Source organism: Ovis aries, chromosome 13 (genome assembly GCF_016772045.2).
Source record: "Ovis aries strain OAR_USU_Benz2616 breed Rambouillet chromosome 13, ARS-UI_Ramb_v3.0, whole genome shotgun sequence".
In the NCBI taxonomy this organism is placed as follows: Eukaryota; Metazoa; Chordata; class Mammalia; order Artiodactyla; family Bovidae; genus Ovis; species Ovis aries.
Genome location: NC_056066.1, coordinates 38,162,106 through 38,186,973, shown reverse-complemented (window position 1 = coordinate 38,186,973; position 24,868 = coordinate 38,162,106). Strand labels below are relative to the sequence as shown.

General features: G+C 44.6%; 1 protein-coding gene across 6 annotated transcripts in view; it reads right to left on the bottom strand.

Annotated features, from left to right (window-relative positions):
* Window positions 1-2,520: 2,520 nt before the first annotated feature.
* SEC23B (SEC23 homolog B, COPII coat complex component) overlaps window positions 2,521-24,868 on the bottom strand; it is a 36,839-nt gene continuing 14,491 nt past the window's right edge. For 4 of the 6 annotated variants that reach the window (XM_015099656.4, XM_015099658.4, XM_060397487.1 and 1 more), the window contains exons 11-21: window positions 24,281-24,361; window positions 19,523-19,612; window positions 18,438-18,544; window positions 16,848-17,001; window positions 14,395-14,472; window positions 13,176-13,337; window positions 12,251-12,337; window positions 10,869-11,024; window positions 10,429-10,494; window positions 3,967-6,092; window positions 2,521-2,844 (exon numbers count right to left, since the gene is read on the bottom strand). In XM_015099656.4, coding sequence (XP_014955142.1) covers window positions 6,003-6,092; window positions 10,429-10,494; window positions 10,869-11,024; window positions 12,251-12,337; window positions 13,176-13,337; window positions 14,395-14,472; window positions 16,848-17,001; window positions 18,438-18,544; window positions 19,523-19,612; window positions 24,281-24,361 — 1,071 coding nt within the window. In that variant the 3' untranslated portion in view covers window positions 2,521-2,844; window positions 3,967-6,002. Of the gene's footprint in view, window positions 6,093-10,428; window positions 10,495-10,868; window positions 11,025-12,250; window positions 12,338-12,429; window positions 12,532-13,175; window positions 13,338-14,394; window positions 14,473-16,847; window positions 17,002-18,437; window positions 18,545-19,522; window positions 19,613-24,280; window positions 24,362-24,868 lie in introns of those variants that run through there. The other 2 variants (XM_015099655.4, XM_060397488.1) reach the window with 2 other exon arrangements.

Below are 24,868 nucleotides of genomic sequence, written 5' to 3'. Positions count from 1 at the left end.
TGAAAAGTGAAAGTGAAGTCGCTCAGTCATGTCTGACTCTTCAAGACCCCATGGACTGCAGCCTACCAGGCTCCTCCATCCATGGGGTTTTCCAGGCAAGAGTACTGGAGTGGGTTGCCATTGCCTTCTCTGAACTCCAGTATACTTGCCTGGGAAATTCTATGGACAGAGAAGCCTGTCAGGCTACAGTCCATGGGATCCCAAGAGTCAGACATGACTTGGCTACTAAGCACACATCCACATTCCTTTCTGCCCCACTGTGACTGTGCATGGGTGCTGTTATTTGTGGTCCCTTATAGGTTCTTTGAATGCTGTTGCTGGAGTTAACATCTGTCCAGGTGCAAGCACTCAGGTCAAAGGTCCCAGGTTTCAGCCTGTGTCACCCCAACCCTTCTCTCCTGAAACAGGTCACAAACTCTCATGTGAGAGATACCCCCTCTATACCAGGAGGAAAGGGGAAGTCTTATTTCCAAAGACAAAAGCTCACCAAGAAGAATCTGAACCAACAAGCTTTGCAGTTTCCCCCAGTTTACTTCCTACCTCATATTCTTTAACCTGTCATGTTCCTCCATGATTCTTCATGTCTCATCAAACCTGACAAAAACACACATACACACACACACACACACAAAACCACAGGCATGCTTCTTTAGGTCTTCATCTCCTTATCAAGACTCTCATGTCATGTAAGTGAAGTGTAAGTTGCTCAGTCATCTGACTCTTTGCAACCCCATGGACTGTAGCACGCCAGCCTCCTCTGTCCAAGGAATTCTCCAGGCAAGAGTACTGGAGTGGGTAGCTGAAAACTATATAAATTTGTATGTTTTTCTCCAGTTCATTTGTCTATCACTGCTTCCTTGGTGGCTCAGAGGTTAAAGTGTCTGCCTCCAATGCAGGAGACCTAGGTTCGATCCCTGGGTCAGGAAGATCCCCTGGAGAAGGAAATGGCAATCCACTCCAGTATTCTTGCCTGGAGAATCCCATGGACGGAGAAGCCTAGTAGGTTACAGTCCACGGGGTCACAAAGAGTCGGACACGACTGAGCGACTTCACCTTCACCTTACTTTTTCAGACCTGAAGAGAATGAGGAAAACTTTTTCCTCCCCCACAAGAGAAAGTTTCAAGTAGAGAACAAGGAACAGTCATTTGGGCAGAAAAGACTATAAAATAGTAAACTGGAATGTTAAATACTATGGGGAAACAGTGGGAACAGTGGCAGACTTTATTTTTTTGGGCTCCATAATCACTGCAGATGGTGATTGCAGCCATGAAATTAAAAAACGCTTGCTCCTTGGAAGAAAAGTTATGACCAACCTAGATAGCATATTCAAAAGCAGACACTACTTTGCCAACAAAGGTCCATCTAGTCAAGGCTATGGTTTTCCAGTGGTCATGTATGGATGTGAGAGTTGGACTGTGAAGAAAGCTGAGCGCTGAAGAATTTATGCTTTTAAACTGTGGTATTGGAGAAGACTCTTGAGAGTCCCTTGGACTGCAAGGAGATCCAACCAGTCCATTCTGAAGAAGATCAGCCATGGGATCTCTTTGGAAGGAATGAAGCTAAAGCTGAAACTCCAGTACTCTGGCCACCTCATGTGAAGAGTTGACTCATTGGAAAAGACTCTGATGCTGGGAGGGATTGGGAGCAGGAGAAGGGGACGACAGAGGATGAGATGGCTGGATGGCATTACTGACTCAGTGGACATGAGTTTGAGAAAGCTCCGGGAGATGGTAAAGGACAGGGAAGACTGGCATGCCATCCTCCATGGGGTCACAGAGTCCAACACGACCGAGTGACTGAACAACAACAACTACAGAGTAACTAGAGGAATCCTTCAAAAACGTCAAGGAAAAGAAAATCTGAGATACTTTTCCAAGTTAAACAGAGCTTTTCTTTTCCATTTTTGGCATCACACAGCAGACAGGATCTCGGTTCCCCAACCAACAACAGAACCCGGACCCCCAGCAGTGAAAGTTCCAAGTCCTAACCATTGGACTGCCAGGGAATTCCACGTCCATACATGTATTTCATATACATCTCCTTCTGATTTAGGTGCATTTGCGTGGGTTTGTCACTTGCAACCAACAGAGACCAGTGGAGAGAACCCTGAAGCACTAGAGGGCAGGGACCCTGATGTCCTCACTTTGTACCCCCATCTCTAGAATACTAGTAGCCACTGTTGGGGTTTAATCCACATCAGCTGAAAGGATGAGGGTATCTGTGCTGCTACTAAAGAACAGATGGAGTCTACTGAATCCAGGAGTTATGTCCCAATTCATAATACACTTATCAAGCACCCACATAGTACACAAAGGGCTGCTCCAAGTCCCAAACTAAACATGGAGGTTTCCCAAACCTAATCTTAAAGGGACCACAAAAGCTCTGTTTGACAGCAATATGAAAGAAGTATAAAGTTACATCAACTAATTTCAGAAAACCAAGTTTACAAAGTTCAATATGATATTTCACTTCAATCTTTCACTCCTGTGAATACAGAAGGACACCCGCTGAATATGCAATTTACTTTTCTTCAAAGGGCTATTTATTGCCTATTTTTTATTTTATTTTACAGCAAACTTAAATGTATTCACTTTTCACAAGTGGAAAGTGGAAATCAAGGTATCTCTCAAATGTATATGCTGAACCAAAGTTCTGTTTTCAGAGTTCGGCAGTCAATCATGATTTTGGTCCAGGGCCACCAGTCCATGATTTCAAATAGTTGATGATCCTGGCAGTAACTGGAACAAAATCTTCTCTATATGTGACAATCGTTTCCACATAAAAGCCTTTTGGGGGCTCAAATAGTTCGTTTCTTGAGGCATCCTTTTGTTCTACTTTATCACCTTAAAAAGAAAAAAAAAAGGAACATCTGCATCATTAACTTTTTAATCTTTTTTTATTAAAGTATCACTAACTTCTAACTATACAGCAGTCATTAGAATTATTAGTATAGTCTTGAAAACTAAATAAGCTAAGGTAAGAATTACACCATCCCATCAGATTCCTGACACCCATCGTCTGTCAAAAGTAATTTTTTAAATAATTTTTTTTTAAATGACCACTATAGGGGACTTCCCTGGTAGTCCAGACGCTAAGACTCGGAGTTCCTAATGCAAGGGGTCCCATTTCAATCCCTAATCAGGGAACTAGATCCCACATGCCACAACCAAGACACCCGAAGTCAATAAATAAATGTGCTTTTTTTTTTTTCAAATGACCACTCAGAGATAATTGTTTTAAAACGCTCAATACTGGACATGTATACTTTCAGGCCACTGGTAATTTTCAACACCAAACGAAATCATCAGCACAGTTTTTCCATAAAAAGCTTTACTGAAATATATTTTTCATATACACATTTAACTCACTTAAGATATATAATTCCGTAGTTTTTAGTCTTTTCAAATCTGTGCAATCAGCACCAAATAAAGTTTAGAATACCAGACACACACACACACACAAACCCTGATTTTTTTAGCAGTCGCTCCCCACCAACTCTAGCCTTCAGCCCCAGGCAACCCCTACTCTGGAGGAAACTAGATTTACAGCCCATTTCTGAAAGCTGGAGGATTTCCTCTTTGGTAGGGAATCTATTGGGAAAATTTCAATACTCCAGCAGGTTCAAGTCCTGAAATCGTTTGCTCGCTGAACGGGAGGAGGGTTGATGCTATAGGAGCATCGCCACTTTAAACCACCTTCTAGTGTCTTTTGACATTTCACTGGGAACCTCGCAGATTCTTCAAATTCTGAGGACAGGGACGGCCTCGTTCAATAACTCACTAAGGTCGGGGGAAAAGGCTCTAAAAGGCCTTTCCTGCCTGGTTCCATGATAACGATAAACAGTCGCCCCAGTGCTCCGTAGAATAAACCCGGGGAAGCGGCACCGCGAAGCCACTTCCGCTAACCGCCCGGACACAGGCCACGGAAGGCCGCGCGTCTGCGGAGGTCATGCCCGAGAGCCGTACCTGGCGGCTTGCTCTTTTTCTGACTCAAAAAAATCAAGGAGCCCAGCAGGGTCCAGGCGCCCAGTCCGTAAACTACTGACATCCGCCGGTACCAACTAAGGGCTTGCGCCGGCCGCATGACACCGCCGCGTAGACCACACTCCTCCGAGTCTAGGCTGAAGGCAGGCCTTCCGGTCTGCGCGTCACCGTCGCCGCCTCCAATGAAGAGCCGCTCTGGGAAGCCGCTTCCGGCGCTGGCCCCCGATGCATCCTGGGGCGTGTAGTACGGACGTCCCGCCCGGAAAGAACTCAGGTGTTGGGCTGGGGTCGAGGGCTTCCGTCTTTTTGCCTGGAACCCACGACCTTGCCTTCCACGTGACGAGGGCCTATGACAGCTTCTCTCAAGCAGACCTCTGAGTTCAGCTCAGTTCAGTCGCTCAGTCGTATCTGACTCTTTGCGACCCCATGGACAGCAGCGCGCCAGGCTTCCCTGTCCATCACCAACTTCTGGACCTTGCCCAGACTCCTCCATCCATTCGGTGATACCATCCAACCATCTCATCCTCTGTCGTCCCCTTCTCCTGCCTTCAATCTTTCCCAGCATCAGGGTCTTTTCCAATGAGTCAGTTCTTCCCATCAAGTGGCCAAAGTATTGGAGCTTGCATAATTGTAACGGCATGCCTTACAAAAGCTTCAGGTGGCACTTGTTTTGGGGGTTTTTTTTTTTGGACCCCTTAGCTTGTGTCCTGACCAGGGATGAATCCAAGACCCCTGCACTGGAAGCAGAGCCTTAATTACTGGACTGCCAAGGAAATCCCCGGCGCTTATTTTTATCGTTATATAGTTGATTTACAGTGGTGTAGTTTCAGGTGTAGAGCAAAGTGAATCTGTTTACATATACATAGATCCCCTTTTCTAGATTCTTTCCCATATAGGTCATTACAGAGTATCGAGTAGAGTTTCCTGTACTATAGATTAGGTCCTTATTACTCCTGGAAACTAACAGGAGTCCAACAAAAGAAATTACTGGATGACAGCTGTCATAGCAATTGTGTGTTAGTTGCTCAGTCATCTCCAACTCTCTGCGACCTCATGGACTGTGTAGCCCTGTAGGCTCTTCTGTCCATGGGATCCTCCAGGCAAGAATACCAGAGTGGGTTGCCATGCCCTCCTCCAGGGGATCTTCTGGACCCAGGGATCAAACCCAGGTCTCCTGCAGCCCAAGCAGATTGTTTACCATCTTAGCCATTAGGGGCCTATGTAAAAGAGGACATAACCTCAAAACAAGAATGAACTCCACTGGGTAGAACAGCTAGAATTTTTATAATTGAGGTAACGCTGGTTTGTAACGTTTCACATGTACACTATAATTCAAGTGCTGTATGCACTGCAGTGACTTCACTACCACAACCCCTAGTGTCCCTCCATCACAGCACAACAGACCCCCCTTAATCCATTTCACCCTTCCCCATCCCTCCTCCACTGGTAACCACCAATGTGTTCTCTATATCTCAGGTGAGGGAGGGACAGTGCCACTCCAGACCACTTGGCCTCAACAGCTGCACATTATTTCTTAACGTTTCCTTATCTGTTAATATTTGGACAGTAAATGAAGATTAAGTTCAGGAATTACTTGTTGGAGAATTTACATAAAACATACTCAATACTTACAGAGACTTCAGAAATCAAATATGTATTAGCATTATTTTAACCAGTGCTTTCTTCATCCAGATTTATTTCCTTTCTGATCATTATGATTTTCATGTAAGCAAGTTGCCAAAATACATTAGCTCTGATTTTATACAGACTCTAAAAGTTAGGATACAAAAAGCATATAAACTACCAATACCAAAATGTTTATGACCTTATAATTTTATGGAGTAAGAAAAGGGCACAGATAAGGAATACAAATAAATTAAAATCTAAAGAGTTACTAACACTTCCTTTGATTATTTATTAAAATCCACTGGCCAAGTAAGAGGAATGTTAAGCCTTTATAAACAACTGTGAACACAAAGTGACAATGTTTTCTTCCACTCCCTGCCTATATCCTTAGTTCAACAAGCACTGGAGACAGCCAGCTTCTTCAGATGGTCCATGAACACCTGCAGGCTAACGTCATCAGTGAGGATGGGCGCTCCCGTTTCCTGAAATGAAACGACAAGGGTTTACTGGCAGGTATCTTAAAAGCTGGTTAGAATTCATGAATTAGGGATTTTCCCCTCAGGAAACTAGAAGTGCTGTCCCTCTGCCAAGAATACTCCTGCCACCCATGCCCATCCCCTACCAAGCTAATTTTTTCAAGTGAAGCATAGTTTCCTCACAAAACCCTCCCTGATCCACTAAGATCTGGCCATCCCTGCCACTACACAGTTCTGAGCACATGCTCTCTTACTTCATCCTCTGTGTAATTCTCAGGACTCCTCCAGGGCTGGCTCCCACATGACAGAATTCAAAAGAGCAACAAACTCACCATTAGGAGTAAGAAACATTAACATCTTTTCTCAAAAACTTATAGAACTATACAGATAATCAGCAGGGGTATATAAGAATTCAACATCACCATCAACTAACAGGACCTAGCTGACATTTATAGAACAGTCTATAAATCTATCTAACAGCAGAATACCCAATCAAGTGACCATGGAACATACAGGCCAAACAGACCATATCCTAGCCCATAAAACAAACCATCAAATTTTTTAAAAACTGAAATAATGCAAAGTATATTGTTTAACCACAATGGAATCAAAATAAAATCAATAACTAAAGACAAAGAGAAAATCTCTGGAAACTAAACAACACTTATAATCCAAAAGACAAAAAAGAACTCTCAAAGGAAATTTTAGAAAATGTATCAAACTGAATGAAAACAAGAATACAACAATCAAAACTTGTGGGACACAGCAAAAGTGGAGCTGCAAAGGGATTCTGAAGCACTAAATGCATACACTGAAGAAGCGAAAAGTCTCAAATCAATAATCTAAACTCCTACCCCCAAGAACCCAGAAAATGAAAGATATAAACCCACAGCAAGCAGAAGAAAATAAAGACTAGAGCAGAAATCAATGACCCAGAAAACAGATAAGAGGACAAGAAAAGGAAGTAACAGGTTTCGAATTGGAATGGAAGAAATAAACTGCTCCTACTTGGAGAAGTCTGTAAAAAATCCCAAGGAATCTACCAAAAAACCCTCAAATGTAGTAAGTGACTCAGGAAGGTCACAGGACACAAGTCTACAAAAATAACTTTATGTTATGCTTGCTGATTTATGATTCTTTGATTTTACGATGGCATAAAAGCAATACTCATTCAGTAGAAATCATACACCACATTTTACATCTTGAGTTTTGGTCTCTTTCCAGGCTAGTGATACACAGCCCCAGTTTCCTGTGATGCTAGGCAGGTCCCAGTCAGCCACACTAATCACATGGGTGAACAACTAAAACACTTACAACCATTCTGACCCAGACAACTGCTCTTGCTTTTCACTTTCAGTTCAGTATTTAATAAGTTACATGAGATACTCAATACATTTTGTGTTATTATAAAATATGTTTTGTATTAGATGGTTTTGCCTCACTATAGGCTAATATAAGTGCTCTGAGCATATTTAAGGTAGACCAGACTAAGCTATGATGTTTGGCAGGTTAGGTGTATTAAATGCATTTTCAACTTATGATGCATTTATGCAGATGTAATCCCACTGTAAGTTAAAGACCTGTACTAGCAATGAATAACTGGATACTGAAATTAAAAATACAGTATCACTGAGAGTCACTCAAGAAAAAAAGAAAAACTGATGAAAGAAATAAAAACAGACTTAATAAATGGAGAGATGTACTGAGTTCACAGATAGGAAAGCTCAATAAAGGTGCCAACTCTACCCAAATTGACAGAGAGGTTCAATGCAATTCTTATCAAACTTCCAGCAAGATTTTTTAAAAATAGATACAAGATTATTGTACAACTCATATGGAAATGCAAAGAAATCAGAATAGTTAAGGCAGTTTTGAAAAAAAAGTAACAGAAACCAGTCTACCTGATTTCAAAATTTACTATTCAGCTACAATAACCAGAACTATATAGTGTTAGTAGAGAGACAGAAATATATTTCAACAGGACAGAACAGAAGCCCCAGAAGTGGACTCACACAAATATGCCCAAATAATCTCTGACAAATATGCAAAAGCAATAAATGGAAGAAAGGTAGCCTTTTCAAGTAATGGTACTGGAGCAATTGGACACCCGTCAACAAAAAATAAACCTAAGCCTCACATCTCATACAAAAATTAACTCAAAATGGATCACAGACTGAAACGCAAATTTAAAGTAAAAGAAGTCACAGGAGATATTTGGAATCTAGGGTAAGACAAAGATTTCTTGACATCAAAAACACAATCCATTAAAAAAAAGTACACTTCATAGAAATAACTTTTGCTTTGCCAAAGACCTTGTGAAGACAATGTATACACAAACCAGAAGTGAGAGAAAACACATGCAAACCATGAATCTGACAGAAGATTAGCATCAAGAATATATAACTAACTCTCAAAACTCAATCGTTTAAAAAAAAATCCAATTAAAACATAGACAAAAGACACAGACTTCACTGAAGAAGACACAAAGATGAGAAAGCACCAAAAAAGATGTCCAACATCACTAGCTATTAGGAAAATGTAAATCAAAACCACAATGTTATACCACTCACATCTGTCAGGACAGCTAAAATAAGAATAATGACAACATCATATGCAGACAAGGATAGAGAAACAACACTTCATACACTGCAGCTGGGGATATAAAAGGAGACAGTCACTCTGAAAAAGAGTATGGCAGTTTCTTTAAAAACTGTGTAACTATCAGCCAACTCAACTAATGAACTCCTAGGCATTTATCACAGAGAAATGAAGACTTATGTTCAAGAAACTTGTACAAGAATGTTTACAGCAGCTTTATTCCTAATGGCCAGAAACTGTGAACACCACAGCTGTCCTTCATGGATGAATGATAAACTGCAGTATGTCTACTGGAACACTACTCAACCAATGAAAGAGCAAATTATCCACACATTCAACAACCTGGATCTCTAGATAAGCATGCTGAGGGGAGAAAGGCCAGTCCCCCAAGATTATGTGCCATGTGGTTTCCTACATGTTCACTGATTTGCAAAAGTTTCTGCTATACAGCAAAGTGATTCAGCTACATATACATGTGTAAATATAAGCTTTTTCACACTCTTTTCCATCACGGTTTATTACAGGATGTTGAATATAGTTCCCTGTGGAACCTTTTTCATGAGAAAATTACAGAAATGGAAACCAGGAGAAGAGCTGCCAGGTGTCAGGGAAAGGGTGGAGGCGGGAGGAATGTGAGTGTCACTATAAAATGCAACACAAGAGACCCCTGTGGAGATGGAAATGCATATCTTGACCTCATCAATGTCCATATCCTGGTTATGATAGTTATAGCTCTGCAAGATGTTACCACTGGGGGAACTGGGTTAAGGTATAGGGGATCTCTCTGTTATTTCATACAACTGCATATAAATTTTTAAAATTACCACCCCCAAGAATGCTCTAAGAATGTACAATGAAAAATAAGACTCATCTGAGGGAGATATAAATGCTGGGAATAATCAGATAAAGAAGGAAGCTGGAGCTGAGAAGTGAAGAGGAGGGAGGAGTAGTGGTGAGCAGGAGCAGAGAGGAGACAGAGCAGGAAGCGGAGGGCTTGGGGAGACGCTGCGTGTCTCTGAGGGGAGCACATGGAGGTCACAGTTCAGCATCCGGTCCTTTGGCCTGAACCCATCGAACTCCACTGTACACTCCAGAAGGGGATCCACATGTCTCCCTGCCCCTAGCCTACACAGTAGACTCTAGTCGCCCCCTTATCCACAGTGGACAAGTTCCAAGACTCTAGTGCCTGACACCACACATGGGTAGAATGGAACTCTGCATATACTGAAGTTTTCCTATACAGGTGTTGACAGGCAGGTGGCGTGGACAGCGTGGATACACAAGACAGAGAGAACACGGGTGAGAGGGAACAGGAAGGTGTGAGGCTTCACCAGGCTACTCAGAATGGTGTGTAATCAAAAGTCATGAATTACTATTTCTGACCACTTTCTCAGGTAACTGAAACCTTATAAACTGAAAATGTTGGTAACAGAAAATTTCTATATTAGTCAAAGTTTTCTTCCCAGCAAAACACCCAAATTACTATCTCTGAGCCAAAAAGGATACAATTTGTAGCATTTTTTTTTTTCTCACTTTGGGGTTTCTTTCTTTTTTTTTTTTTGGTCACACCACGTGGCTTGCAGGATCTTAGTTCTAGGGCAGGGCTCAAACCCTGGGCCCTGGCAGTGAAAGCGCTGAGTCCTAACCACTGTACTGCAAGGGAATCCTCCAATTTGTAGAATTTAAAAGCAACATTTTAAAAAAAGTAGCCTGGCCCCTCCTCAAATTCCTGACAGTTACTCACCTGTCCCCAAGCATACAGGTTATTGTGTGTCTGAGATGGATTCACTTTGGACAAAAGAAATCGAGCCTTAAAAAAGAAAAAGTAGATTTAAAGATTAAAAATGGCATTAGTATTAGTTTAACAGGAAAAAAAGGTCTTTACTTTTTTTTTTTGGTTAAATTAGAAGTTTTTTACCACACGGGAACCCGTTTGTTCAGTTTATGCCCAAAGGGTCTCCATTCACTGGGCTCCTGAAACATGAGGTGTATTTTACTCTGGGAATTCTCTCCTTTCCACACCAGCATATGCTGACCACTCATTTAGAAAGAAGTCGTATTTGGAAGCTGACCTGCCTGTTGATTTCAGTCACCATGTGAAATACTGACCAGGCTGTGTGGACTCAGAGCCTTCAGGAGGCATTGTGCACGAGGCCAGCGGAGCAGCGGGCCGAGCTGGCTCACCTGGCTGCCCCCGTGCTCTGTGTGGATGTACCGCGGCATCGGGAACCGCGCCTGCAGGATCTCCTGTGCATCGTCCAGGGGCGCCTGCAGGAGGTGCTTGAAGTTTTCATACTCGGGCATGTCCTGGTAGCCTGCCTTCCGCCACTGGGCTATGGTCTGCAGCAAACAGACAAATCACAACTTGTTGTGGAGATGCTGTAATAACAGTCTTCAGATGGCCCTGACATTCTAACACTCCACCCGGGACCTGTTTCTAGTGACAAGGTCTTAAGTCAGGAAAGATGAGCTGCAGAGGGGAGCCAAGTGGATCTGACCAGGATACCACCATCTGAAAACAGTCTCAGGTTATAAAACACCTGTTAATATTAGAAAACAATTTCTTCCTTAAAGGACATTTGAAATCGCTTCTAATGTACAGACACCAGAGAGTCAAGTCAGTTGTCAAAGAGAAATGAACTGAAGGTAAAGAATGTATCAATATATAATAGAAAAAAAGAAAACATCCTTGAACATAGAGGATTTTCTTTTGAGGAATCCCTCCTTTCCTTAGGGCACAAACCTCTCTGAGAAAGAAATGAACACCATCCACAGCCATCCTTGGGAACCACAGACCTGGCATAAGGTTCACTGGGCCATGTTATCTCAGATAAACACTCTAGTCCCAAACTTGGTGGTGTTTACTAGTGACTCTAATGCACAACTCCGAAAGGACAGTATGAATAACTGTTTTGCCTGACAACTCAGAAAGCAATAAATCATAGTGATTTTAAAGGACCACCTAAAAAAAACTATGGAGGTTTCTCAGAAAGCTAAAGACAGAGCTATCACATATGATCACTTCTGGGCATCTATCTGAAAGAACAAAAACACTAATTCAAAAAGATATGTGCCCCCCAATCTTCACAGCACACTTCTCACAACTGTCCAGACATGGAAGCAACCGAAGTGTCCATCAACAGATAAATGGATAAAGAAAACATGGGATATATACACAATAGGATACTACTCAGCCCTAAGAACAAAATTTTGTCATTTGCAACAACGTGGATAGACTTGGAGGGCATTATGCTAGTAAAATAAGTCAGACAGAGAAAGATAAAATACTGGATCAGCTCACTTATATGTGGAATCTGAAAAATACAACAAATTAGTGAATATAATGAAAGAGAAACAGACACAAAGATCTAGGGAACAAGCTAGCGGTTACTGGTGGGAGGAGAAGGGGCAGGATAGAGCTCAAGGATGTACTTAACAATGTGAAAAAAGTAACCTTTAAAAATTGTATAAAAATTTTTTTAAATGTAAAAGGACCACTTCAGATTTACTTATAGCAAGTAATATTGAAATTACTAAGTATACAAATACCATAACCAAGGTCTTACCTCACCAAGATAAATGACAATTTGGAAGAAAGTGTCCATGAGCAGAATTCTGTCAGCAAGAATGCTGCTGCTGTCCAGGAGCACAGGCTGCAACACAGTGAGAGAACGGCGTGGGTCCTCCCTTGGTGCCCACATGGCCACCTGCCCGCCCCCCGCCCAGGGCCAGCCTCCCCGACTCCCTTCGGGCAGCTGCAGGGCCGAATATACGCTGCAGGGAGGTTCACCCCCTCTTCGTGTTAAGTCCCCACTTTCTGCTCCGACTGGGCAGCTCTAGGTTTCAACTTTGTACAAGAAAGAGATTTAAATAATCTCTCATCAACTAGGAAGCAAGATGAATGTTAATCTTCTGCTCTAGGAACCAGAAGTAATTCCAAATTTTGTTTTGTGCTAGAAATAAATTCTATCAGACATACTTCTCGCAAATCTACTGTGGTAGATGACAGAGAACTACAATGCCTATGTGAAAAAGAACATCCTTTAATACCAGTTTTAAAGTTCATTTAAAAATATATTTGATTATGACTTTTATTTCAATAATAAAAGTATACTTAAACTCATTAAGGGAAATCTGAAAATTTCTACTAAAGAACAACAAATATTGACATTGTGGTTTTTTTTTTTATAGTTTTCATTCCTGGTGGCTTTTTAAAAATCATCTTTAATCTAACATAAGGATTTACTTTATTCTGTTACATAAACTTTGTGAATATTTCTGATTACTTAACTTCCCTACTACTGAACATTTGGACTGCTTTCTAATTTTATGCATACTGTGACTTTTTCCTATGCATGTTTTTTACTCAGAAATGCTGCTACATTACTATAAAGACTCAAAGATTTCTTTCTTATAGTTTCACTCTAAGAGTGAACTTGCTAGACTAAAAGCACTCCATATCAGGTGATTCCTAGTGCCCAGGGCCCTCACCTCTGGGGGCCCGTGGAAGGAGTAGGAATACAGGATGGGCTGGATCATGATGAGGGACTGGGTGAGGTCCTGCCGGGCAAAGTGGTGCCGATAATATGAAGACTCATCAGGGCTGTTGTTGAAGACTTGAAGGAATGGAGACCTTCTAAGATGGAACATGAACTGCATTTACAAAGAAAAAAGAACAAAGCACACAACTGTCACCTTCCTAGACCCCCAGAGAGCAGAACTGCCACCACCCGGAGACAGGAGAACCAGCCCTCAGGACCAAGGCCTACAGGCACGGTGAGCTGAGGCTGGGATGGCAGCCCATGACTGGGGAACAGGGAGGGGAGAGTTGAAAAATGACCATTCTTTACTGAGGTGAAAGTGGCCGAGATTCGCTGCTCAACAATCGAACATACTCAACATTACCAAACTCACACTTAAAAATGGGTGAGAGGGTCAATAAATGCTGTGGGGCTTTCACTACAATTAGAAATAAACATTTCTAAAAAAGAGGGGGTTCTCCGGGGAAGTCAAAGTTTCCACAAGCCAAGGTGGAGAAGCTTGGTCTTCTTGTGGGCCTCCTTCTAGCCTCGATGGCTTGCACATAGGCCAGACGGACACACGTCAGAACCACCCAGCCAGCCCGTCCAGTGAGCTGGGCTCTCGAGCCTCTGTGCAGCCCTAGAGTCCAGGCTACACAAGCTAGAGACTGAAATCTAGGTCAACTCACCAAATCGAGTATCTGATAAGGTAATACCCGTTTGTGTAACAAAGTCCTAACCAGTTCCCTTAAAAATGAAAGTCTGCTTCTTCCTACTACTTCCTCACTAAGGCATCCCTGAGGGAAGGAGGAAAATGTTGAGTTTGCCTCCTGTTCTGGGGAAGCTGCTCTGTGAGGGGCCCGACCCGCACACCCCAGGCCTGGCTACGGGGCTGGTTCCCAGCCACCAAGTGAAATAGGCGCCTGGCCCTCAGCAAACCGTGAATCAGAGATCATGCCATGGCCTCACATGCCTTCTGCCTTCTCCCCAGAGTCTGTGCACCTGCAATCTGGGTGTCCCCTGTGTCTCGCAAGGGGCTCTGGCACCATCTGACCTTGACCCGAACAACCTTCATCACCTACAGATGAAGCCTCCAAACACATCGAGTCTTCACTTTACCCTGAGAGCAGTGAGCTTTATTTATATGACTTTCTTCTTCTTTTGTTATTTTAACAACATGTATTACTTACCTGAGGATATAAAGAGAAGGAATCTGATAGCCTAAATGACATGGGGTCTTCTTTGTTATACTGTCCAAACTTCTGACACTGGTAAGAGAAAACAGGAAAAAAAACAACAAAGTGAGCATTACCTGAAAACTCCTGGAAAGAGGGCCACTCCCCCCACCCTCACCTCCACCCCTTCCTGCTCAGCCCAGCACTGCACTCAACACTCAACACCTGTGTGTAGGGAGGGGAGGCGATCTGGGAGGGGCCGGAGCCCCACGTCCTAACAGCTCCCATGCAGTGCCGGCTGGAAGGGGCTAGAAGAGGCATCCCAGGCGACTCTTCCATAGGAAAACCTCCAGAACCGAGATAACCTAACATCCCATCTCTCTACCACTCTGCTGTCCTCTCACAGGCAAGTTTATGAATGTTTTCTTGTCAGGAAGCATTTAACAGGAGGCTTCCTGTGTGCAGTTTTGGATCTGTCAGGAATCCTCTTTTCCTTATTAATTCCTGAATATTCAGGAATTAAGAGGAGAGGTAAGCCTCTCCCAGGGGCTGAGGAGTCCAGGCATTTCCTTCGTTAGTTTTTCTATATGGTGATAAGTACCCTCTTCCTTTTTATGAGCCATATGGTAAAAGCGATTATTTACAACCGTCTCTCTTTCATATGGGTGACCTCATGTTTCCTTGATAACTTGTAAATTTTGATTTCATCTCTGCTGAAAATAGCTATCTTTTAAGACAGTATAAATACCTACACAATGTTGAATAAAACACCTCTGCTCCATCAGAGCTTTGGTCCTCGTGCCTTGCTTTCTCTCTCTCTCTCTCTCTTTCAGGCTGATCCCCTGGAACGCAGAGGCTCTCTGAGTTCACTTTCCTGCCCGGGTTTCTAAGACCCTCTCGAGAAGGCGCTCTGCGCCTTCACCTCATCAAGAGGGTGCCTGAGGCCTCCGTGAACAGAGCAAGCCCCATGTCAGGGACTTTACTGGCTTTCTGCATACACCAAGGAATATCAGCCTCTTTCTCTCTCCTTTACTTTCTTATCAGTCGACTCCGGACCACCAGGTTCTGGTCCATTAAAGGACCTCAACATTTTCTCTTTCATTCTGATGTCCTTCTCTCACACCCCCTTCTTTCACACACCCTCTGTTCACCAAAGGATCCAACTGCCCACCGTTTGGAGAAAGCTCATCTCTGGCAACGAGTCTCTCTGCATCACATTCTCGCACAGACCTCAAAATCATAAATCCTCTCCTGCCATGAGCCAGGGGACCCCCAGCCTCTTCAATTTCTCCTGTCAGCCAGCCACTAGAGCAGTAATTTCCTGAACGCCATCATTGAGCAACTGATCCTCCTCTGCCTCTTCTGAGGGCCTGGCCCCCTCCCTCCCCCTGACTGTGGCGGGCTCCTCCACCCCCTTCCTCACCTCCCATCCTCACCTCCTTGTCTACAAACAGCTTGACGGCCAGGCCAGTGTCACCCATGTCCCTCCTACAGATGCAGTGCTGATCTCTGACCTGAGCTCCTTCAGGACCTCTCCTGACTACAGGGGGGCGCTTTCCTTGGACATGCTTTGCAAGTTCACATTCAAAATAAACTATTACATTAAAAAAAAAAAAAGGAGATTCCTTTTCTCCACCTTCAAGTTGCTCTCCTTTCCCCTTTTCCAGCACTCCATCATTCTTGCAATTACCCACACTTAAAATCTGACTCTGCGCTGATTTTCTGTTTTGAGTCCACAGATAGCTTGACCAGGTTCGATCAATCCTCCTCTCAGCATATATCCTGATTCCAAACTTCCTCTCCCCTCCAACCGTACCACCACCATCCCAGCCTCCACCCCCTGGAGCCAGAAAAATCCTCCATGGGCCTCCCCAACAGCAGCCCTTTCAACCTCTGGTGGATCTTATATGGTGACAGGTGGTGTGAACACAAGCGTCACGCTGCTGACACACCTCTGCTCAAGAACCACACCTGCCCCTTCCCCTCTCTGACTCCACAACCAGGGCACCGCTCGAACAACCTGCACGGCTGCTCCTGCACTGCACTCAGGCACCTGTGACCGCGGCCTCTGCAGGTCCCCACACACACTGACCACACACTGTGCCCACAGGCTGGCAGTGCTGTACCCCAGCTCCCCCCAAACCATCCAAGGTCTGGAAGGAAAATGCAGATGCCCAGCATTCACAGGGACTCCTGAGTCAACCCTCAACACACTCAGGTCTACACCATCATCTAAACAGCCTGTGTGTGGAGCCTCTTCCCACTTGTAAGGTGAGCCCTGGAGAACATGCGTATTTGACGCTTTGTTTACACCCTTCTGAGAACCACCAATGCTTGGTATGAGGTAAGCAACTGATAAAACTCTTGTTTACGGAATATATAAAATAATAGGTTTGAATGACAGTTTTCTTTTCTCAAAAGTAGAACTGAGACCAAGACCAAACTCAGTGCCACTGCCCCCAACTCACCAGCCGGATGAGCTGTCGGTCCAGCCACCGGAGCACATCTGGCCCCTCCTCTGACTCGGCTCGGAACACCCCTAGCCGCGCCATCAGCACCGCCGCCGCCTCCTGGTCAAATGCCGCTTCGATGTGCTTCAGCTGGCTCTGCACGTCTGCCCAACTGACCGGACATCCCAGGGTGAGGGCTGGCTCTCACACTCACACACGCACCTCTTCTTAATCTCTGTTTTTACACACACACACACACACACACACACACACACACACACACACGAATGGACCTAGAGAGGATAAGGGCCGGCTCTCACACTCACACACGCTGTTTTTACACACACACACACACACACACACACACACACACGATGGACCTAGAGAGGGTGAGGGCCAGCTCTCACACTCACACATGCTCTGTTTTTACACACACACACACACACAAATGGACGTAGAGAGGGTGAGGGCCGGCTCTCACACTCACACATGCTGTTTTTACACACACACACACGAATGGACCTAGAGGGTGCTATGCTTACTGAGACAAGTCAGACAGAGAAAGACAAATACTAAATACTTTACATTTTCACTTACATGTGGAATCGAAAAAATGAAACAAATGAATATACCAAAACAAACAGATTCACAAACAGAGAACAAGCCAGCGGTTACCAGCCAGGACAGGGAAGAAGGGAGGAGCATAAGAGGTAAAATCTACTGTGTATAAAATAAACTGGCTACAAGGACGCACTGTACAGCAGAGGCACTAGAGCCAACATTCTATAATAACTTTAAACGGATTACAACCTATTAAAACAGGAGACCACCATGCTGTACACCTGAATGTAATGTGCGCTTGGTCACTCAGTCGTGTCTGACTCTTTGCCACCCCATGGACTGCAGCCCACCAGGCTCTTCTGTCCATGGGATTCTCTAGGCTAGAATATCGGAGTGGGCTGCCCTGCCCTCCTCCAGAGGATCTTCCCAACACAGGGACTCAACCCAGGTCTCTTGCACTGCAGGCAGATTCTTTACCAACTACTTCAAAAGAGTTTTTTTTTTTTTTTTTTGAAACAAAACATAAAGGTTGAGGCCTTTATGTACTGACAAGAAAGATGTCCTTGACACATTAATGAGAGAAGCTTATGCGCACCAACATAAAAGCCATCACGTATATAATGCACACACGTGGTACATGACTGCCCAAAAATGGGATTGTGGACAGTGAAGCCAGCATGGTAATTGTACTTCACCTCAGGGGAGGCAGGGAGACCCACTCTTTACATAACTATGTGCTGTTTGAATCTTTCACAAGGACGGTATGCTTATGGGTCACTTATTTGATAAATAAAATAATGAAAAAATCATTTTTAAAGAACTTATCCCTACTAAATGAACATCTTCTAAGCTGAGTGAGCTGAAATGCTGCCTCCTCCCCTGCCCCCTCCTCCCCCACCCACATCCCCACCCTGCTCTGATCAGATGAGCCAGCAAGGGCTGGTAAGGACCATACAATCAGTGGATTGCAGAGATGAACAACTAGATACTAGATTCCCTCCACAGCAAAGACCAAGGGCTCAGCAGAGAGGAAGCTGGGGTGCTCACTTGCGGGCAATGGTGGTCACACGGATGCGCCGCTGGGTGCTGGAATGCTGGTAGTGCGTGACGAACTGGATGGCGCCTCGGCCTCCTTGCGGGATCGGGGCGTTGTGCTGCAGGGCAAGAGGCCAGCACCCTGTGACTGTCAGTGCAGGACCCCACACAAGCAGTCACAGAGGCTGCAGGTGCGTCCTAAGACCAACACCATGGTGACAGCAAGGTTCTCAAGGCATGTTGAATGTGACATTAAGATCAGGGCTTTTCACTGTTTATAATTCTTATCTCAAAAACAGAGAACCAGTGGGGGCTCATTGACAACTTACAGGGGTGGGATGTCGGGGGAGGTGGGAGGGATGTTCAAGTGGGAGGGGACATGGGTAAACCTATGGCTGATTCATGTTGATATATGGTAAAAACCAATACTGTAAAGCAATCATCCTTCAATTACAAATGAATAAATTTTTTAAAAAAGTAACTAAAGATAAAAATTAGAAGAATACCGGAGTGGGTTGCCATTCCCTCCTCTGGGATATCTTCCCGACCCAGGGATCAAAAAAAAAAAAACCAACAAGAGAACCATATTCAAATAAACACTGAACACGACTTAATGATATGCATGCTGAGGGGTTCAGGGAGGAAAGACACTGATGACTGCAACCTGCTTCAAAGTCCAGCCAAACAGAAAGAATTGAGGGAAGGCTAGACATGATGTTAATTACAGAACCTCAGTGGTGGCTACTGGGATATCCACTGTACCATTCTACTCATTCTTCTGTATGTCTGAGTTTAAAACAGTAAAATCCTGGGGAAAAACTGACACACTCAGAAATTCACCAACATTATGATGGCTGATAAAAGTCAGTCCTCTTCTGATGACCTTATCAGTTCAATAAAGTGACAAGGGCAATCTCCTGTCTGACTCTGACCAAACCCCAGAAAAAATAAAAAAGATGATGCCAGAATGGTATCAGGCCCAACACAAGCCCAAAGTAGCATCAGCTTCTGGAGAGAGAAACCAAAGGCCACTGGTCTCTAATAAATCAGAAAACACAATGCAGAGACATGACTATTCACAAAGAAATCCAGCCCACCTGGTTGACTACTTCAAAGTAGATGCCGAGCGTCGTCGTGGGATCCAGGCCACAGATTTTCCACTGGCTCGTGCCACCGACACCAAGCTCCTAGGGGTAAGAAAAGGAATTAAAAACAATTAAGACAAGATACTCCAGTGATCAACTGATAATGACAGGTACTGACTCTGACAAGGACAGGCCCCTTAGACTATCTCACTCAAAACGAAAGCCTGAATTTCGGGCATTCCCTGGCAGTCCAGTGGCTAGGAACTCTGAGCTTCCACTGCAGGGGGGGCACAAGTTCAAATCCCAGGTCAAGAAACTAAGATCCCACATCTGCGCAGCACAGCCGAAAAATAAAGAAAATCTAAATTTCACTAAAAAAGTAAAATTACAAGCCAAAATAAAGTTTAACACCTATTTAGTTCAGTCGCTCAGTCGTGTCCAACTCTGTGACCCCACGAATCGCAGTATGCCAGGCCTCCCTGTCCATCACCAACTCCCGGAGTTCACTCAGACTCACGTCCATCGAGCCGGTGATGCCATCCAGCCATCTCATCCCCTGTTGTCCCCTTCTCCTCCTGCCCCCAGTCCCTCCCAGATCAGAGTCTTTTCCAATCAGTCAACTCTTCACATGAGGTGGCCAAAGTACTGGAGTTTCAGCTTTAGCATCATTCCTTCCAAAGAAATCCCAGGGTTGATCTCCTTCAGAATGGACTGGTTGGATCTCCTTGCAGTCCAAGGGACTCTCAAGGGTCTTCTCCAACACCACAGTTCCAAAGCATCAATTCTTCGGCGCTCAGCTTTCTTCACAGTCCAACTCTCGCATCCATACATGACCACTGGAAAAACCATAGCCTTGACTAGATGGACCTTAATCGGCAAAGTAATGTCTCTGCTTTTCAATATGCTATCTAGGTTGGTCATAACTTTTCTTCTAAAGAGTAAGCATCTTTTAATTTCATGGCTGCAAGCACCATCTGCAGTGATTATGGAGCCCAAAAAAATAAAGTCTGAAACTGTTTCTACTGTTTCCCCATCTATTTCCCATGAAGTGATGGGACCAGATGCCATGATCTTTGTTTTCTGAATGTTGAGCTTTAAGCCAACTTTTTCACTCTCCTCTTTCACTTTCATCAAGAGGCGTTTTAGTTCCTCTTCACTTTCTGCCATAACACCTATTACACTGCTTTAAAATCAGGCTTTTCAAACGGGCACTCTGATCAGTTTTCATTACATCACTGAGATGTATCTCTACACAGACACACATAGGGCATAACACTGACCTCAACTGAAAGGATCAAGTCAGGGACAGAGAAGAAGTAAATACTAGAAGAGAAAAGAACCACCTGCTTAGCTTGAAAGATTTGTGTGCTTCACCCGTTGTTACTAGACTCAGAAATAATTACAGTACTTGAGCTGTCAAATATTAATTCTTAACCCAATTCCTTTATGCAAAAGCTAAGTATAAATTCTTGGTAAGAGAACTGAGATTTTAGATGTGTGAAGGCTACTTTATGTTGAATAGCTGAACAGCTCCCCAGCGATAAGAAGTTCACTAAAGTGTGAAGGCTATTACAGGTTTAAGCATAACACTGAGAAGAAAAGCTACAGGTATCATACACCTAGAACCATGAACCAGGGTCTGAGACATACATTCAACACCTCATTAGAATACGGAAAACCATCCTTGGAGAGCAACACAACTGCGCATTGAGAGAGTCATGACACCTCTCACATTTCTCTGAATCCACCCACGGTATATGGGGTCAGCTGAGGACAGCTGACATCAGTCTAGTCTCTATGGAGCCGAGCCAGGAGCTTGTGTCCCCAGGGAACAGAACCAGCATCTGAGGAAGGTGACGCTCAGGCAGGACAGGGAAGAGTCACAGTGAAATCAGGCCACAACTCCTTGTGCTTCATGAGACTTTCCTGAAAAGACTGCGAGATGGACGGAGATCTGGGTGTTCGCCTTCCCTTTAACACCTGCTGGGCAGTGAGGCCGCCCCCAGGAATGAGGGCGAGGAAGTAACAGGGGCCTGCCCACCTCCTTTTCTGGACTTGTTAACCCCTCTCTCCAATCTCTCTGCACACTGTCCAACTCCATTTTTAATACGTGAAACTCATTCAAGTTTCAGGTCCACGTGGTTCAGAATACTGTCACCCAAAACATGCCACGCTGGCCTAAGGATTAAACTGAAGGTCATTTTTTAAAAGCAGACATAAAAAAACTCTCCATCCTCCTGCCAAGGTGGCAGGAGCTTCTGAAGTAACAACCAAGGACATGCTAGATGCTCATCAGCCCAGAGGTGGCGTGGAAGAATGTGTATGACTTGTGCTTAAAAAACCCTCCTTTTTCATGAGTTTCCCCATCTATCTACGTTTCCTCCATCTGCCACTCCTCAGGATCCAAAGTCCCTTTCCTCATGTTCTCTCTTCTACAGATTTATTGCTCTTCTGTTAAGAAGCAACATATTCCCAAGTTCTAACCACCCCTTGCAGTTACCCATCACTAGGCAAGTACGTGCTGTGTATATGTGCGATGCACACATTAACAAACTTGCTTGTTTGCCTGTTGTTAAGCTGTTATTTTGTCAGGTCCCGAACAATGAAACTGACATGGGCAGAGGAAAAAGGACAATTTTTGTTCCTCCCCTACAGCACCAGCCGCCAAGCGTCGTCACAAACCATCCAGAGCCCCACAAGGACGTCTCACTAATACACAAACTCCTTAAGCAAGCATTTACCCTGCCTTGATCAGAAGAAAATGGAAAGATGGAACTAGGAGTCACCATTTTATTGAGATTCAAATGCACTGAAACGCAGGGTTATGGAAGGATAACCTCATGCCATCAGAGGAAGGGCTGCTGGCAAACAAGACACTCGTGTTGTGCTTTTATCTCATTCTACAGGTTTCCTGCTGAGGCAAAAAGGAAACGGCCCCTGTACCTGAGGCATGAGCAGTATCGCCTCCCCACAGCTCAGCTGCAGGCACACAGATCACTCAGGAAGTGTGGGCCCAAAAGAGTTTCACTGCATCTAATCATCCGTCCAGCCTCCACTTCACAGCAAATTTACGACAGAAAACAAGTCAAATGAGAAAACAGACACACGGAAACCTCGTGACACTCAAGGACAGAAGATGCTGCCACTTGGCTCCGTCTCTTCAACAGACGTCGTCAAACAAAACAAGCTAGACAGCATAAACAAGATGACAGGAAGTCCATTCTAGACCTTAGAAGACTGAGGCTACATAATCCCAGATGCAATGCTGGTTAGAGGGAAAAACAGCCGCAAGGGCACTTGGAGAGACAGCAGGGAAAGAACGTGACCGTGTGTTAGACGGTATCAGGAAACTGCTTTCCCAGACTTGAGCATAGCCTTGTCTTCAGAAGCTGTACACTGAAACATGGACTCAAGACATCTGCATGTGTTTTCAAAGGCAAAATAGGATAGCGAACATGGCAAATAGAGGATATCAGATAGGTAACTTAAACGTGGCCAACGAGAGGACAGAGAGAGAATCCTGACAAAATGTCCAGGATTGATGACCCTAAATGGTGGGGAAACAGGATTCATTACGCTCTTCTCAAACTTCCCAGTGCGTCTGAAAACTGTACTTCCCTCGCCATTGCCTCCTCCATCCCCATCAACAAGTGTCATGGCTGATCCCTGCTGGACCCCAGAGCAGCTCATCAGCCTGAACTAATCGACAACATCTTCTGAGGCAGATTCTAAGCCTATGGGGAATATTTAGGAACAAGGAAGCCTCCCAAGGCCCCATTGAGAAATAGCGATACAAGTCCCTTAGTACTTGGGGATGATGAGGGACTCATCAGAGGCGCTTGGGGAAGCAACCCACCTCACCCAAAGGGTTACAGGAAAATTCTCGCAAATTATCTTGCCTCTGGCAACTTCAAACTCGCTCTAGGTAGTCACTAGTGAAACATTCATTGCTGAGGACAGAACTCTGATGTGAAGGGTGAAATCTAGTGTGGGCATCCCTGGTGCTTGCCCTGGGCCGCTCGCTAAATCCTCCCAATAGTGCTATACAGCAGGTCCCACCATTTCCTTTATTCCCCAGCAGAGACGCTGAGTCCTGGATCCGTGAAGTACCTTGTTCTGACCACCCTCCCCGAGTCCACACCCAGCCCTCCCGTCCACCCTCAGGTTGAAGACGATGGTGGGGAAGGGCATAAGCATCATCACCCTGCCCAGAGCCAGCCTGGACAGGCCTCACTGGACCGCTGGCATACCCTTGGTAGCTGAAGTGTGAGAAGTGGAAGCGGGCCACCAGCAAGACCACCTCCCCACCTGGTAAGGGCTGAACCGTGTTTCCGCACACTCGACGTCTGCACACACAGTGTTACCCACCGCCCAGCCGACTCGAATGGTCTCTGAGAAATGAGACAAAGGCAGCCCTTCCAAGGGCAATAAGCACATGAGTTTCTCTCTAAAGGGCTGTGCTCCATGGAATGGAACACCTGGTGGTTCTCTGGCGTGACCACCCAAGCAGGAGTAGCAAGTAAGGGGGACCTGGGCCTGGCTCCTATGTCAGCTCTGACCCTGAGCGGGACACTGAACCTCTGCGAGCCTTAGCTTTCTCCTCTCTGACCATTTAAATGGATGGACGGAAAGACAGAGATGACACTACCCCTCCACCCCTCTGCACAGACACAAGCCAACAGGTGATACAACAAAAGGTCATCCAGCTTCAACCCATCTAAGCAGTCAAATCTGGGACAGAGGAGAGAAAGGTGATGAAGTTTTTCTTACGTTTTCTGACACACACGGTCCTTTCACATTCAGAGACACACAGGGTCCGATGGCTCCCGCAACCTTCAGCTCCCTTGAGGTCTGAGATAGAATTATAGAAGAGCACACAGTTAAGAACCACCCTCTTACAAAGGACACAACTAAAACTTAGAGGAAGAAACGGCAGGGCTATCACTTCACCCAGAGAAAACCCTACAGGGATTCTAGTACACAAAAGCTGGTACACGGTTCTCCATGGCTTCTGTGAACCGAACGGAACATTAATAACAAGGCCAACATACTCGGATTTTTAAATCTGAATTCATTTCAGCAAAGTCCATTCTTCATCTATTTAAATAAACCTCAAATATTTGATGATGTTGTTTGAAGTTTAACCCAGATGATTTACTCATTATTGCCAATGTGCAAAGTAATATTTACCATTGTATTTTCTAATGGTCACTTCGACTCTTTTCTCAGTGACTCAGGATCAAGGGTATAGGTCTACAGTCCCTGCATGGAAAATAAAAGGCCATACTCATGATGCCGCCCTATTTAAGAGCACTCTGGTCGATCTGCAGGCAGGTGTTATGCACGAATCAGGGGTTG